Raw genomic sequence first — 17,666 nt, forward strand, 5'->3', positions numbered from 1 at the left:
TAACTCAAAGCCCTGAAAGAGGCCCAGAATGGAGATAAGGAAGAATAATTATGGAGGGTATTGGGGAAGGGGGCACAGATGCTGATAATTTTGGGGGGGTGGGGGGGCACAGACGCTGAAGTTCAGCATTCCTTTTGTTTACAGTGAATTTTTGCAACCTTTTCCTGTCATATTCAGCCTTGTGGTGTTTAGCATCAGTGTGAGCTTCTGGCAAGATCTGGGGTTTTTTGTGTGGCTTGGTTGTGTTATGGTATACCATAGAGTATGCACATCAAGGTGGCTGTTTTCTGTAGGGGAACTGATCTGACCTCAGCTTTCCATCCCCTCACCCCTCCTGCAGCATCTATGTAGGAAAAGGATAGTCCTCCACAGTTGAGATCAAAACAGGAGAGAAGCAGCCTCAGCAGGTTAAAATGACACAGAGTTCACCCTGCAAACCAGCCATTTTTTCCAGGAGTGCTGATCTCTGCCATCTGATGAACAGTTGTAATTCTGAGTGATTTCCTGTCCTTACCTGGGGATTGGTAACAATGATACCTCATGAGGAAATGACATTGTACCTGTCTGAGGTCCCATCCCTTCAAGCCCCACCCCTTAAATCTTCAGGAATTTTCTAACCCGGGGTTGGCAACCCTATTTCCTTCTCTCTGGCTTCAGCTGATCATCACCTTCCCCTTCCTTGCAGCCTCTACATAGGAAAAGGACAGTCTTTCTCCACAGTGGAAGGGGGCACCAAAGCAGCTTACATCATTCTCCTCTCACAACCATGTGCGGTGGGTTAGTCTGGAAGTCTGTGACTGGCCAAAGTTACCCAGTCAGCTTCCACAGCAAGAATCTGTATCTAAGACAAGGCAAAAGGATAGTAAGGGATGGGTACTGTGTAGGTTAAAATGTTTTGTGTTGGCTTTAATCTGAGTGTGTTGGAAAGAAGAAGACTGCAGATTTATACCATGCCCTTCTCTCTAAACCAGAGACTCAAAGTGGCTTACAATCTCCTATATCTTCTCCCCCCACAACAGACACCCTGTGAGGTGGATGGGGCTGAGAGGGCTCTCACAGCAGCTGCTCTTTCAAGGGCAACCTCTGCCAGAGCTATGGCTAATCCAAGGCCATTCCAGCAGCTGTAAGTGGAGGAGTGGGGAATCAAACCCGAGTCCACACACTTAACCACTACACCAAACTGGCTCTCACCAAACTATCCAAAGGCAGGATAAAAAATGCATTTTTAAAAACAATCTCTGCTGTTCAAAATAAATTATAAGAGAAGTATTGAAAAAATTACCTGAAACACTAGTATTAACAACAGCCATCCCTAGACACAAACCTACACAAAGTTCCTCTTTGAATCCAGAAGCATTAATATCCATAAGTCCTCTAGAGGTAGCCAAGATTTACATGCATAATTTTATAATACTAGGCTTGCATTGAAATGGTTATTACTAATTATTATGATTAATTATAATCTACTTCCCATCACCAGCTTCAACAGTGGGACAAAACAGTGAAAGCTGACCCCACTCCTTTTAAGGCCTGCCTCCCAATGCTTTGCTGATTGGAATGTTGGAGTGCTTCCCCCCGCCCCCCTTTTCTCTCAGTTGATGCTCTCGAAGACTCCACCCTCTCCATTTCACTCACCTGGGAGCTGAAGTCATGCTGCTGAAGCTGCCGGCCTTCACGGAGGTCCCAACACCGCACAGTGTTGTCCAGCCCCCCTGTCCAGAGCTTGGTGCCATAATTGGAGATGTCGATGCAGCTGGCACCATCTGTGTGACCTTGGAATTGCCTGGAGGGATGATGGAGAACAAGCCGTGGGTGGGACACAATGCCAGGTTTTCTCTGGCCCATCTCCTCTCTGATTGCTGGATCTGGGCTTTGGTTCTGGCCAGTATCACCTTCTGTGGATCATCCCTCAATCGCCTTAGTGAGCATTAAGTAAGCCTGTCCAGGTCTTGCACATCCAAGAGCAAAAGACTTGGAATAACAAATACTAAGAAGCATGCCTGCCAACCTCCAGGTGGTGGCTGGAGATCTCCTGGGATTATAACCACTCTCCAGGCAACAGAGATTAGTTCCCCAGGAGAAAATTGCTGTTTTGGAGGGTGGACTCCATATGGCATTATTAATTAGAGCTACCAAGTGCCCTCTTTTTAAAGGACATGTCCTCTTTTTTGTGTGTTTATAATCTTTTGGGCTCTTAAAAAAACTGATTAAAACATCCTCTTTTGGGGTTGGAAGGTTAGGAATATTGTGCCCCGAAGACCTCCTCTCATATGTGCCCCTAACCTCTTTGTGGAAACAAAATTCTCAAAAAAAACTGAGCACCTATGTGTTTCTCCTTCATTCCCCTCTAGAGAGTTCGGGCACTTCTTTTCCCAGAAAAAAAGCCCTGGTGAGTAGCAATAATCACAGCTTGAATTGTTGGAATAACTATTTGTCATAGTGATTGCTTGTGTGGAGTGGCCAGTAGGGAAACAGCGGCTTACAATCTTCTTTGCTTTTCAAAATATGGTCACCCCAGGCCTTGTCCTTGGCTGAGGTCCCTCCCCAAGCTGTCCCTAGGCTCAGCCCCCCAAACTTCCAGGCCTTTCCCAACCAAGAGACAACGGTCCTATCCCAAAGTCTTGCCTCCATTAGGCTAACATTAGGCCTCTCTTGATTGCTTGGCAGGTTCTACTTTCAGTTGGACATTTCTATAAAATGCTGTCAGAATCTTCAGATCTGGTTGCACCCCAGTTTACTCAAAAGAAAATCCTATTACATTTAAAGAGCTTAGTCCCAGGTACATGGCACAGCAGCCTAAACATCACTGCTCATTGATCAAATGCTGTATGACTATGGCATGTCCTATTTAAGATGCCTTCATAGGAGTCACATTTCTGAATTAAAGCTGAAGGCATTCTTGCACATGAAGGGTGTGAGTAACAATGGCATGCCACTGAAGAAACCCATTTGGGTGTTTCTGTTAGAGCTGTTATTCTGAGCATGTCCCTCTAACTGGAAAGAGGCATGCCCAAAGAAGCAACTCAGACAGAGACACAACAAAGACAAAACCAGCAGCCTCCTCCAAGGGACTGATCTGAAGGTCACAAAGCAGAGGTGGAGTGGTTGCTCACCTCCACAACAGAGGATGATACAGAAAGAGGCAAGGTCAGAACAGTGAATCACGCAGAGAGGAGGCAGGTGAGGCAGCCTTCTCTGCGGACATGTGCTTGTGGCTCAGAGAGCTGTAAATGACTGCACCAAGTGCCATTCACCTCACCTGACCATGGTTTGGTTCTGCAGGTCCCACACCACAATGTTCCCATCACTGCAGCACGAGAAGCAGACCTTGGCGTCGGGGCTGATGGCCAGGGCGTAGCAGGCCGGGGCGGAGGAGGTCAGCTCGGCCTTGATCCGGGGGGTGGGAGATGCCAGGTCCCAGATGGAGAGGGTGCTGGCCTCCCCACCAACAATGAGGCTCCGGCTGTCGGGGAGAAGCTTGCAGGACCGGATGTAATTGTCTCTGTTCTGGTTCCGGGTGGGGTAGAAAGTCAGAAGGCAGACGTTAAAACTCTTCCATTCTCTCCACTGGAAGCCAGAATCAACCACACACTTTCAGCTGTGAGGGCTAGAAACTTAAGGAATGTGCTGTGACACAACCAGAAATTGTGAAGAAGCTGAACCATTAACTTATACTGCGTTTTTAACTGAAGATGTCAGGAATTGAACAGGGGACTTTAAACATGCAAAGTGTGCATTTTATCCACAAAGCTGCAGTCCCTATAGAGTAAGTCTGGCTTTGGCTCCCTATGTTTCAGGGTCCCTTTGCATCAAACCCTTGGAGTATGCAGAGCCTTGGTTTGAGAAGCATCTGGGACCAACCCTTGGAAGCTGGCAGCTCCTCGTACATACCAGGCAGTCCAGCTGCGCAACAGGTGTCTTGGCTCCAGGCTGTCCCACGTCCCACACCTTGACACAGCCCTTCCCTCCCGTGTAGACATGCTGGGTGGAGTTGCTGATGGTCACGGCACAGACCACCTCACCGTGGGTCAGCGTGTGGAGCTGGCGGGTGTGTCGTGGGATGCCGGAGCCGATGAGGGCATCAGGTGGGAAGGGGACTGGCTGCATTTGACCGTCGGCACTCACGTGGAAAGAGTAGGCCCTAGAAGAGCAGGGAAGGAAGCCCAAAAGAGAATTCCCAATGGACCTTAGAAAAGGACATGTCCATCCCCAAACTCACACAGTGCACAACTGCCCACATAGCAGAAATGACTGCACACTTCATCATGATAACATTAGTATTGTTTCTCTCTTCTATCCTTCATACAGGGCTTTTGAAAGAGAGCAAAAAAGACAGAACTCAGGCTTAAGAGGAATACAATCTCAAATTCCACAGTCAATGGAAAGGGTGAAAGACACAGAGATAGCCTGGGAGTGTTAACATTCTACATAACAAAGCTTGAGTCCAGTGGCATCTTTAAGGCCAATAAAGTTTAATTCTGGGTAATCATACATTCCACACGTACTTGTGCTTGGTACAATCGGGCCAAAGGAATAAAGGGACTAACTCAAAGATGCCACTGAGAAAGGAGGATTTGTAGAAAGTGGGAGGAAACTGACATTCAGGAAGCATACTGAGTCTGCAGTGGTAGGGGCAGTGAGGGAAAATGTGGATCCAGGACGACTGACAACAGTATCCCTGTGGAAAATCAGGGCAAGAAGAGCGCCTGGGGAGAAGCCACAGACAACGATTGTCCTGTAGAAGGGGGTGGGATGCCACTGCCAGGATCCGGGGGCAGGTGTCAGATCCACCTCGTTCTGCATCCCAGTCCAGACCTTCTTACTTGCAAGGCTCCACACTTACGGCTTGCCACCAGGAATGGCTGGCAGGGAAGAGGAGATTGCTGATCCACGCAAGTGCGGGTGGGATTCAAAGGCTACCTGTTGAAACCGAAGAGAAAGACCCTTAATGGTTCTCAAAAACAGATCCACACAATCTAAATCGACCCCCAAACTCAGAAACAGGCTTGGAATTGGCACTGGTGAAGGTGCCCACCAAATGCCCACAGACACGCACGGGCGGAGGTTTACAAACTTGTACCTAATACTAACCCACCAGTCCTCAAGAAAGTTCAGAATGGCATCCATGGCTTCCTCACAAAATATTGCCCTGTGAGGTTAGCTTGAATGCAAAGTAGAGTGGGAATTTGAAGCAGAGTCCCACAGATCTTACTCTAACACCTACATTCAAGTTTCATTTGACTTTCAGTGCTCTCTGAGTGATTCCATTGTGCCTAGGGTTGCCATGTTCCCCCAGCCACTGGCAGGGGATGGGCTGATAGGGCTACCAGATCCAGATTGGGGAACTCCTTGAGAGTACCAGATCTGTTTCAAGGTCCTAGTTTTGACATTTAAAGCCTTACACGTCCTGGGACTGACATACCTACAGGACCTCTTCTCCTCATATGTGCCCCGAAGATCATTAAGATCTGGTTCGCAACATCTACTGACCATCTCTGGCCCAAAGAATGTCTAACTTGCCTCATCCAGGGCCAGGACTTTTTCGGTCTTGGTCTCAGCCTGGTGGAATCAGCTCCCTACAGAGATCTGAGCCCTTATTGATTTGTTACCTTTTCGTAGGGCCTGTAAAATGGAGCTATTCTGCTGGGCCTTTGGTTGAGGCAATGGGCGTCCTATCCCATTGGCTGGCCTTCTCTGCTGCAAAACCATCTTACTGTATTTTTAGACTATCAGTACACTGAATTGTAGAATGTGCCCAATTGAAATCACCATCTATGGTCTATAACTTGCCTATTGTTTTATTGTATTGCCTCATATTGTTTTGATCTTAATTGTAAGTTTTAATTGTTGTTTTATCTATGATGTCATCTGCCCTGAGTCTTGGGGAAGGTGTTGGGTTTCTGATGCAATTTCACTTCCTGTTGTTATGAGTTAATTAAGTGTTTGTATATGCATGCTGATGTTTAGCCAGTGAGTAGGTAGAGCCAATGAGAATGTTTGCATGTACTTCCCGCCAAGGCTAGGTGTCAATATGCATAGTGACCATTGAGGGAGAGCCCTAAAAGACTAAGCCATATATTTGGGTGGCGGTCTGAGGGAAACCATTTGGTCAGTTTTATTGCCCTTTGTGTTAAGCCCTCAGATCTCCATGCAGTTGAAGTTAAGACTCGAGAGAGTCAAGATGTAGTCTAGAAGCTAGATAGGATATTGAGTCCTTCTTTGTTTTCTAGAAATCCCAGTCATACCTTTTTCCTCATTAGTAAAGTAAACTACTTTGTATCTTAAGCTAAACCGTGTGCCTGGCTGTTATTCGTGGTTCTCTCCACGTTACTCTGCTAATCGTATATCTAAACCCCAACAGAAGGGCAAAATATAAATTATCTAACTAACTAAATAAAATTGGGGATGGGGTGGACAGGGAGCACAGTGGGGTGCAATGCCACACAGTCCACCTTCCCTTTTCTCCAGGGGAACTGATCTCTGTCATCTTCAAGTACGCTGTACTTCTGGGGTCCCTCCTGGAGGCTGGCATCCCCAAGTCTGTGCCCTAATCATCTCTTTCTCTCCCCACTCCACAAGCTGTGCCTTTTTTGTGCTTAACATCTAGTTGGATAAAGAATCCTGCAGCACTTGAAAGTTCACAGGCTGTTTTCCCACTGACCTTACCCCGGAGCGCCGTCCCTCTTCACTGCGCAGCGTCTGCGCGGATTTCCCACCAACTGCTGCGCAGAACCAGGAAGTGCCGCGGCTTTTGCGTCGCAGATGTAAACCGCTAAAAAACCAGTTTACATCTGCGACGCAAAAGCTGCAGCTCTTCCTGGTTATGCGCAGCAATTGGTGGGAAATCCGCGCAGCGGATGTGAAGAGGGACGTTGCTCCGAGGTAAGGTCAGTGGGAAAATGGCCACAGTCGGATTTTGGGATGTATGGTCCCTATATTCTTACTATACCCGAGTAGCCCCAACTGGCCTGATCTTGTCAGATCTCAGAGCTACGCAAGATCAGGCCTGGTTAGTATTTGGTGGGGAGTCCATCAAGGAAGTCCGGGATTGCTAGGTCAACTTGCCCTGCTGGCGGGGAGAGATGGGAGGGCGATTTCCAGGAGTGCATCACCAATGCAATGACATCACACAGAAGTGCCATCATCACATCGGGGGCATTGCACAACAATGCTCTGGCATTTGGGGCAAAACTCTTTGTTAACCATAGACTTTTGCGCCCAAAATGCTAGTGCTGCCTCATGACATCCCTGGTGTGATGACGTCACTGCCATGTGATACCATCACATTGGTGATGTTGCTGCACAAGGAGGCTGTTTGGCGGTGGGGCTGAGCCCTGGAAATCAGGGGAACCCCTGCTCAGAGCTGGGGTCTGGCAATTCTAATTGCTACACAGAGGCAGGCCACAGGAAACCATCTCTGATGCTGGGGCGGGAGTAGGGTTGCCAAGTCCAATTCAAGAAATACCTGGGGACTTTGGGGGTGGAGCCAGGAGACATTGGGGGTGGAGCCAAGATCAAGGCTGTGACAAGCACAATTGAACTCCAAAGGGAGTTCTGGCCATCACATTTAAAGGGATGGCACACTTTTTCAATTCCTTCCTTCCATAGGAAATAATGAAGGATAGGGGCACCTTCATTTGGGGCTCATAGAATTGGGGCTCATAGAATTTGAAACTTGGTGTGTATTTTGGGGAGAGGCACTAGATGCTATACTGAAAATTTGGTGCCTCTACCCCAAAAAACAGCCCCCCGCAGAGCCCCAGATACCCGCGGATCAATTCTCCATGATTTTCTATGGGAATAAATCTCCATAGGGAATAACAGAGTTCCCAGCAGACATTTCCCTCCCCACCCCCCGCTTTCTGATGACCCTGAAGCGGGGGGAGGGCCTCCAAACCGGGGGATCCCCTGACACCACCTGGGGATTGGCAACCCTAGGCGGGAGGGAAGAACTACATGGGAGGAGATTATGCTCTTCACAATTGTGCTCCACTATGCTTTTTTATAGTGCAGTAAAGCATATATTTTGCTCCCTCCCCCCCCCCCCCAAAAACAACAACAATACTGAATGGCACCGGCAGGAGATAATCTGCACTGATCTCACCTTGAAAATAACATTGGAAAGCAGCCATAGCCCTCTGTGTGTCTGGGGGAGTGGGGAGGGAAGCTGAAGCCTCCCTGATCTGCACGCCTTCTTGTGAGTGGCAGGGAGAGAAAAGTGAAAATACTGTGCCCAGTCATTCCTGATCAGGCCTGGCTACAAGGTCTGATAACAAAGCAAAATGCTTCTGGCCTTGTCTATACAGCTCCCCCCTCCCTTTGACCCCTTCTCCGAGTGCCCACTTCTCCTCCCTGGGCCTGCTGCCCGGCCAGCCTCCTTGTTCCAAGGAGACACATTTCTTGGCTCTCTTCCCGGCTCAAAATGGACTCAGCTGCATCACACTGTGCAGCTCTCTGGCTGCCCCCTCTGGCTCAGGCGCCAATTGTGCCAGAACTGGCTTTTCAGCCTACAGCCCAGCCCTCATGCCCTTTGGGGGAAGCCACAACATTGGTTTAGAAACAGAAGTCATGGGAATGTAGATTTTTGGTGATGGGGGTTCCAGCTAGAGGTGACCATTGAAGTGACAGACTAGAAGAGAGTCAACGTACCATGGGGGAGCGTCCATACAACACTGTCCCGCTGATCTGGGGGGAGAGATGGATGCTGACGTAGGAGCTGGAGACAGCCAGTTCACTGTTGAGGGCAGTGTGGGGCACAATCCCAAATGAGGAAGTGTAGGAACCTGCCATGCTCAGAGGACTGCGAAGAGCTGAGGGAGACAATGGGGTTTGGGGAAGCATCAATTTAACAAACAGAAGAAGTCTGTGCAAATTCCAATCTTTCCTTCTGACCCAGCAAGGAATTTTGTGCCACTTGGAAAAGGTGCCCCTGATTAAAATGGGCATTAGAACTGGGGAGGTGCGGGGGGTGGGGGGCAAATTAAATAGGCCTGTAGCCACAGGGGGCCTGGGGAGGCCAGCCTCCCCATCAACACCCCCTCCCCTTCAACCTGTATGGCCCCTTCTGGCAACCTTACTCTCCCCGTCGCTCTGGCGGCCCCAATCTCCCACTGCTCTGGCAGCCCTCTCACTGGCACTTCCCCCCTCCCTCCCCCCCCCACCCAATGAAGCGCTGGCTCCTGAGGCTCTTTCAAGCCCCCCCCCCCCCATCAGTTGATTGGCAGTAAAAGTCACACCGAGGCTGGTGCTCCTATGCTGGCTTTTGGGTGATCTCCAGACCAGCAAGCCGAGCAACAGAGCACCCGAAGGCCGGCATAGGAGAGCAGCTTTTCCGCCAATCAGCTGATCGGCGGGGTTGGGCCTTGAAAGAGCCCCAGAAGCAGGCGTTTCACCAGGTAGGTGGAGGCGAAGGGAGAGGAGCCACCAGAGTGGTGGGGAGATTGGGGCTGCCAGAGCAGCAGCAGCAGAGAGAGCACGGGCCGCCAGAGCGGGGGGGCCCCTCCATCGGAAATTTTGTTCCGTGGGCCCCCCCCCACCTAAAATTTTCTGGCTACCAGCCTGGCCAGGCTAGCCCAGTCTCATCAGATCTCGGAAGCTAAGCAAGATTGGTCCAGGTGAGTACTTGGATCAGATGGGAAGTCCAGAGCTGCTATGCAGAGGCAAGCAATGGCAAACTGCCTCTGTCTGTGTGCTGTCCCGAAAACCCTATCGGGTTGCCATAAATTAGCTGTGATTAGATAGCACTTTCCACCAATTCAATAGTACGAAAGTACTAAATTACAGTACAAATCGAACACATAAGCAAACCTAAGCTTATAAGCAAAGCCAGTTTGGTGTAGTGGTTAAGCGTGCGGACTCTTATCTGGGAGAACCGGGTTTGATTCCCCGCTCCTCCACTTGCAGCTGCTGGAATGGCCTTGGGTCAGCCCTAGCTCTGGCAGAGGTTGTCCTTGAAAGGCTGTTTTAAAGCATGGGCCTGATGGGCACTAGCCCATGGGCCCCATACGCATAGGGGCCCCATACTAATCTGTATATGATGCAGTACTAATAACCAGGCATTGACAGTTTGTGAATATATGAATGGATAAGCTTTTTATTTGTTTTTAAAGCCCTGTGTATTCTTTAAATGTTTATCATGTTTATTAGTTGTTGCTGCACAGCACGTTTTTAATGTTTCAACACTGATTTTGTTGGACGTGCCAATAAAATAAATATACATTTAATTCTATCGACTATTTACATTTTTATTCCTGTGAAAAGTTGTCATAGGGGCCCAGTACACTGCTTTGCCCAGGGCCCAGAATGCTGTTAAGACGGCCCTAGAAAGGACAGCTGCTGTGAGAGCCCTCTCAGCCCCACCCGCCTCACAGGGTGTCTGCTGTGGGGGAGGAAGGGAAAGGAGATTGTAGGCCGCTCTGAGACTCTGTCCTTGAAAGGGCAGCTGCCGTGAGAGCCCTTTCAGCCCCACCCGCCTCACAGGGTGTCTGCTGTGGGGGAGGAAGGGAAAGCAGATTGTAGGCCGCTCTGAGACTCTGTCCTGGAAAGGGCAGCTGCCGTGAGAGCCCTCTCAACCCCACCCACCTCACAAGGTGTCTGTTGTGGAGGAGGAAGGGAAACGAGATTGTAGGCCGCTCTGAGACTCTGTCCTTGAAAGGGCAGCTGCTGTGAGAGCCCTCTCAGCCCCACCCACCTCACAGGGTGTCTGTTGTGGGGGAGGAAGGGAAAGCAGACTGTAGTCTGCTCTGAGACTCTGTCCATGAAAGGGCAGCTTCTAGGAGAGCTCTCTCAGCCCCACCCACCTCACAGGGTGTCTGTTGTGGGGGAGGAAGGGAAAGGAGATTGCAGGCCGCTCTGAGACTCTGTCCTTGAAAGGGCAGCTTCTCGGAAAGCTCTCTCAGCCCCGCTCACCACACAGGGTGTCTGCTGTGGGGAGGAAGGGAAAGGAGATTGTAGGCCGCTCTGAGACTTTGTCCTTGAAAGGGCAGCTTCTGGGAGAGCTCTCTCAGCCCCACCCGCCTCACAGGGAATCTCTTGTGGGGGAGGAAGGTAAAGGAGATTTTAGGCTGCTCTGAAACTGTCCTTGAAAGGGCAGCTGCTTTGAGAGCCCTCTCCAGCCGCACCCAGCTCACAGGGAGTCTGTTGTGGGGGTGGAAGGTAAAGGAGATTGTAGACCATTCTGAGACTCTGTCCTTGAAAGGGCAGCTGCTTTGAGAGCCCTCTCCAGCCCCATCCAGCTCACAGGGAATCTGTTGTGAGGGAGGAAGGGAAAGGAGATTGTGAGCCGCTCTGAGCCTTTCCTTGAAAGGGCAGCTGCTGTGAGAGCCCTCTCAGCTCCACCCACATCACAGGGTGTCTGTTGTGGGGGGAAAAGATATAGGAGACTGTAAGCCACTCTGAGTCTCTGATTCAGCGAGAAGGGCGGGGTATACATCTGCAATTCTTCTTCTTCTTCCTAACATGAATTCCTTCCAGACTCTGAACCCACACTTTGTTTGGGGAAGGTGGTATAGAAACATTAAAATAAATAAAAATTAAGACAGCTCCTGCCATGACATGCAGCAATGAAGGTGGTTTTCTTTTTTGTTTCATACCAATTATTCACGTGCAAATTTATGCAAATTCTATGAATAAAAAGTCACTTGCATTCACCCCCACATATAATGTATATAATGGGGGATGAAACTATGTACAGTATGGTGGGGGAGGGGGGGCAAGAACTACAATTCGAAGCAACTCAGCTTACTGCTGGCCTCTGTTGCGGAGGACTTGGAGGTGATCTGTCTGACCTGGGTAGGGCAGCTGGGACCAGGCCCCAGGATCAAGGACTCTTGGGATGTCGACAGCCCGGCTGACTTGCAGGTAGGAAGGTTGGTGGGATCATCACTCTGAAAGAGAAAGGACACTACTGCTTTGAGAAAGCACCCACATCCCATTTTCACAAACCTTGAATATCACCGCATTATTAGAGGTTCATAAGAAAAACATGAGAACATAAGAGAAGCCATGTTGGATCAGGCCCATGGCCCATCTAGTCCAACACGCTGTGTCACACAGTGGCCAAAACCCAGAGGTCATCAGGAGGTCCACCAGCAGGCTCTCCTGCTCAAAGAATACAGAACATAACAGCCCCAGATAGAGTTTTCAACATCCTGTAAACTTCAAATTATGTCAGAATTCAGGGAGGGAGATGTGAGGGGCAGGAAAAAGGAGCCGGGGAAGCAGCCTGACCATGGCATCCTTGAGGCTGGGGCAAAATACAAGATTATAGTCAATATTGTGCTAACAGAGGTCAGGCTGTTTATAATGGAGATAAAATGGCTAGTTGTGTAACTGATTTTAACCACCACCTGCCATGTCCTATAAGGAAAGGCTGAAGGAGTTGGGTATGATTAGCCTGGAGAGGGGACGATTGAGAGGTGATAATATGATCACCATCTACAAGGACTTGAAGAGCTGTCATATGGAGGATGGCGCAGTGTTGTTTTCTGTTGCCCCAGAAAGTCGGACCAGAACCAACGGGTTGAAATTAAATCAGCTAAACATTAGGAAGAACTTCCTGACAGAGCAGTTCCTCAGTGGAACAGGCTTCCTCAGGAGGTGGTGGGTTCTCCTCCTTTGGATGCTTTTAATCAGAGGTTAGATGGCCATCTGACAGCAATGCTGATTCTGTGAACTTAGGGGGAGGTACTTGTGAAACACCACAAGTTTTCACACTGAACAACACTTCAATCGTTCAGTGTGAAAACTGCTGTTCAGTGTGGAAACTTGTGGCGTTCTTACCCTGTGATTTAACTTATTTGTGAGAAGCTTGAGAAAGCTATGTGAAACAAGGCTACCAGTACGACCTTGTCACTCCCTGCCTGCCTCCAGTTGTGGCTGGCTGGGCCATGGAGGAAGATAAGGGCTGGGTGCCATTGGGGCTGCAAGTGGGTACTGTCCTGCTGCTGCTCCTCTACCTGCTGGTGGAGTGGCGACCAACTAGTGTGGTGGGGACCATCTTCCAGCACTGAGAGCCCAATCAGAGCCACCAAACCAGGTGGCTCCCTGCAAGTAGGCCAGGCTGAGAATTTGGGGCAGGCCCTGAGTCTTGAAGCCAGCCTCTGTGACAGGCATGGGCCTTCGAACTGAGCCTGAATCATGTCCCCAATATGCTAGGCTGCCCTGCCCGTAAGACCTGTGCAGGAATTTATTTACTTGTTCGTACAAACTCGCTTGCATTGGGCTAGCAAAGCATGGTTGAGCTGCTTTTGAGGGAAAGTTATTTTTTCTGTTTTCGTTGCACGTCTGAATCACTGTGGTGCGCTGTTTAACATGTCCACAGCACTTTTGACAATGCTGCTTCCTCTACACCCTTTTTTGCTGCATGATCTTCCTCGGATTTTTTTTTAACATTCTAAGGTGCACTTCAGAGTCACGGCATTTCAACGGTGCTGCCATAGCTCTGAAGTGCGCTATAATGCTCACCTTTTTCTAGGGTTGCCAAGTCCAATTCAAGAAATATCTGGGGACTTTGGGAGCGGAGCCAGGAGACTTTGGGGGTGGAGCCAGGAAACACTGGGCATTGATACCCACGGATCAATTAGCCATTATTCCCTATGGGAATCGTTCTCCATAGGGAATAATAGAGTGCCCAGTAGACATTTCCCTCCCCCACCATGCTTTCAAAAGGGGGGGGAGGGCCTCCAAACCAGGGAATCCCCTGCCCCCTCCCTCTCTCTCACACACAAATACTTACTGGGTCTTCTTCCTGCAGAACTTTACTTGATCTAAAAACGAAAGCAAAACAAAGGGAGGGGCCTTTCTCGGAAGCCCTTCCTGTTTCCCACTCAGCCTTAAAGGCACATATTTTAAAAACGGACCTGCAGGAGCTCTAAAACTACATGGTGATTATAGGGGCCAGGGCTTCCCCCGCCGGCCAGCTGGCTGGCTGGGGGCGGGGAGAAGCCTATGAAAACGGGGGATCCCCCGCTGGGACCTGGGAATTGGGAAGCCTACCTTTTTCCGTTAAAAAAGTCCAATGAAGATTGTGCAGTGAAAAGGGGTAGGTGGGGAGTGGCACTTTGAAATGACCATAGCGCATCAGAGACAGCTCACTGATGAGAATTCAGTATACGAAGCTCCTGTCCCTGATTTGCTTTACTCAAAATTGGGCCAACAATGAATAACAACAGGTTTAGAACAGTTTTGTGAAAGGGGCCACATTGCACCTACACATCTAGCTGCTTTGCCTTAAAAAAGAACCCAGAAGGCTCCTAATTCAAATTCAAGTTTTGGTGGGGAGTTTTGGAGGTCAAAAGGACCTCCACACACCTACCTATGCTGGGGGGAGGAGACCGCAGGTAAAAGTCCACCCCAAAACACACCTTTTAATTCCCTTCCTATTACCTTGTGGAGGAGCAAAGTAAGATCTCAACCCTGCAGTTCAGGGATGGTTTCTACTTATGGGGCTGTATCTATTCTAATGCACAAGGCAGGCAGAGCTACCCCTCACCCCACCCCCCATTATCTATACATGGCTTGTAGACTTTTCCTTGGAGTCCCTCTTCCCTTCCCTTCCCGGTGGCTGTGGGTTGTGACATCCGATCGATGCCCTTCTCTTCCAAGCTCCCTCCTGCCCTGATGTTTCAATCGGAAATCTTGGGGGTGATCAATACATTTGAACCGAAAGCCACACATTCTATTTATAAAAGGAGGAAAATGTGTATTGGGGGGTTTGGCATAAGATGGGGGAGCGAAGGGAGTAGAGCTCAAGGAGATTTTTATAAGCAGCCAAACAGAAAAGACACTGGGGGTGGGGGTGGGGGTGGAAATTAAGCACAGCAACGATTAAAATACCCCCCCCCCATTTGGGAAGCTCGGAGCTTCTCTCCCACCTAATCTCACCCTGATGACAGGGTAACCTCACCCTTCCCCCAGCCCTGTGCTAATAGCAATTAATTATACATTAAATCCCTCACAGGAATTCAAAGCCCCCAGTGGCCTACTAATTAACTGAGCGGGGTAGTCTTCCTTTGAAGGAATGGAAGCCGTGGAAAAAAAGGAGAAAAGAGAGAGGCAATTTGCTATTTAGAAACAGGAGGCCTTTCTAGAACCCAAACCCAGGTGTGTGTGTGAGCTGGGGGTGGGGGGGTGGGGGGGTTGAGCTTGGACTCATTAAAGGGACATGCACTGCTACAGTGGGACCTGCTGCTGTTGGTCCACGTAGGCCAGCACCGTGGTTCCCTGAAGGGTGCAACTAGGGATACCAGCTTCCAAGGGGAACCTGGGAGCACAGGAATCAGTTTTCCTGAAGAAAATGGCTGCTTTGGAAGGTGGAGTCTATGGTTTTGTATCCTGCTGAAGTCCCTCCCCTCCCCAGCACCCCCAAATCTCCAGGAGTTTCCCAGTCTGCACCTGGCAATTCTACCCCATCCCCTGCTGGAGGCTGGCAGCCTTCCGTGCAACATGACAATGTTGACGATGTTCAGTAGTAATTCTGAGATCTCCAGGCTCCACCTGGAGGCTAACAACCCTGCCACCACAGCCAGCCAAGAAAGCTCACAGGCAGGATATGAAAGCGGCTCTCCGTTGCTGTTTCCATCTTGGCAAACTTGCATCGGGAAATAGACTGCCTCTGAAACTGGAGGTTCTATTTAGGAGTAGTACTTGGGTGGCACTCTCCCGCCCTGCTAGTTTCCTCCAGTATCTGCCTGGGTCTACCTGAAAGGATAAGTCTAACGTATCTGATTTCAGCTCTGCGTTGCCAGCTCTGGGTAGGGAAATACCTGGAGATTTGGGGGTGGAGCCTGGGGAGGGAGGGTTTGGAGAAGGACCTTGGTAGGGAACAATGCCGTAGAATCCACCCTCCAAAGCAGCCATTTTCTTGACTGATCTTGGTCACCTGGATATCAATTCCAAGTGGGCAGCCGCGTTGGTCTGAAGTAATAGAACAACGTTAGAGTCCAATGGCACCTTTAAGACCAACAAAGTTTTATTCAGGGTGTGAGCTTTCGTGTGCACACACGCTTCCTCAGACAGAATGGAATGGAAACAGAAATGACATATAGAAGGTGGGCAGTAAATCAACCTACAGAATGATTAAGGTGTTTTAAACCAATTAAAAGACTAACAAGCCCTAGTTACGTGGCTCTCACCTGTTAGGGTTCAGAATTGGAGACTAATGTGTCATTAATGGTGGGAGGCTGTCATGTTTACATTTCTTCGGTCCGCCTCTATGTTCCTATTTTGGTATTCCCCTTTAATAGTTCGGCTGCCCTCCTTAGACACTAATGAGCCTGCTCTATCCTCATCAGGCCATTTGGGGGAAGGGTTTTGGCTGGTAATTTTCAAATAATAAATCTTCCCCACATGACTTGCAAGTTCACCGTGTGGGCAGAAAGCTCCTGGTCTACAGCCATGAAGTTCAGTTCCAGGGAACAAATTGGGAGCTTGCAAGGAATCCATGCGGGGGGCAGGAACAAGACTAGAACATAAGAACATAAGAGAAGCCATGTTGGATCAGGCCAACGGCCCATCCAGTCCAACACTCTGTGTCACACAGTGGCAAAAATTTTTATATATACACACACACTGTGGCTAATAGCCACTGATGGACCTCTGCTCCATATTTTTATCTAAACCCCTCTTGAAGGTGGCCATGCTTGTGGCCGCCACCACCTCCTGTGGCAGTGAATTCCACATGTTAATCACCCTTTGGGTGAAGAAGTACTTCCTTTTATCCGTTTTAACCTGTCTGCTCTTCCAACACAGGCCACAGATTCTCTTCCAACACAGGCCACTGGGGAGGCTCCTCCGTCCCAATGTATTTTTCTGCGTGCTGGAGGATCCCCGATATCTAGAAACCTGGGTGTTGAGTGGGGTGTCACGTTTAATATTCCAGACCTGCCCTGAGTCCCTGCTTACTAAATTGGGATCCTTGGCTTTGAGAGGGGTGGCACTCCGACTGGAAGCCAGTGAGGCTGGGCTGTCGGGGATGTCCCTCCGGCTGGGCAAGAGCTTGGCAGCAGACACACAGGCAGGGATGTCGTGCTCTGAAGGAGGGTCCTGGATGAAAAGAGAAGAGAAAGCAGGGGCAACCAAGAAGGGGGCACAACAGAGAATAAAATGCTTAAAAACTGCAGCTCTTTTGATTAAAAAGAGAGAGAGAGAGAGAGAGAGAGAGAGAGAAAAGGACATGCCTGCTGCCGTTGGGCTGAGCTACTGTGATGTCACAGAATGTCTATCAAGCGATTCAAATTGCAGAAATGGGAAGTGTCAGTAGTAGTATGCTGATGTGCAGTATAGCGGCAGCAAAAATGAGTGAGGCAACTCAGCATGCCTGGATATTAGGGGTGCTACGTCACTCTATGGGTGCAATCAGATGGGCTTTTTGGCCTGCCATAGCCACCCCCCCAGCCCCAGATGTTACAGGCACAATCACACACGCACATCTGGCTCCCATGCTTCATCCTGCAACACCTCCCACATGCCTTAAACATGCTTTAAAGTTTTGTTTCCAGCCATGGTGCATGCACAGGAGTGGTGTGAAGGCTCCTCTTAGTGCATATCGGCCATGTCTGTGCTGGGTGCTGTCCGATTGCTATGGGGTGCCTCAAACAGCACCGGCTGGTCTGATTACACCCTATGTGTGTCTAGGTGTTATCTCCTGGAATGGAATGCCTCTCTTC

General features: G+C 49.5%; 1 protein-coding gene across 3 annotated transcripts in view; it reads right to left on the reverse strand.

Moving 5' to 3' along the window:
- LOC132567105 (transducin-like enhancer protein 2) overlaps positions 1-17,666 on the reverse strand; it is a 75,294-nt gene that overhangs the window by 7,603 nt on the left and 50,025 nt on the right. For all 3 annotated transcript variants that reach the window (XM_060232727.1, XM_060232726.1, XM_060232728.1), the window contains exons 11-17: positions 16,903-17,043; positions 11,744-11,885; positions 8,650-8,810; positions 4,844-4,920; positions 3,892-4,141; positions 3,260-3,507; positions 1,636-1,783 (exon numbers count right to left, since the gene is read on the reverse strand). In XM_060232727.1, the coding sequence (XP_060088710.1) occupies positions 1,636-1,783; positions 3,260-3,507; positions 3,892-4,141; positions 4,844-4,920; positions 8,650-8,810; positions 11,744-11,885; positions 16,903-17,043 (1,167 nt within the window). The remainder of the gene's footprint in view (positions 1-1,635; positions 1,784-3,259; positions 3,508-3,891; positions 4,142-4,843; positions 4,921-8,649; positions 8,811-11,743; positions 11,886-16,902; positions 17,044-17,666) is intronic.

Source organism: Heteronotia binoei, chromosome 2 (genome assembly GCF_032191835.1).
Source record: "Heteronotia binoei isolate CCM8104 ecotype False Entrance Well chromosome 2, APGP_CSIRO_Hbin_v1, whole genome shotgun sequence".
NCBI lineage: Eukaryota > Metazoa > Chordata > Lepidosauria > Squamata > Gekkonidae > Heteronotia > Heteronotia binoei.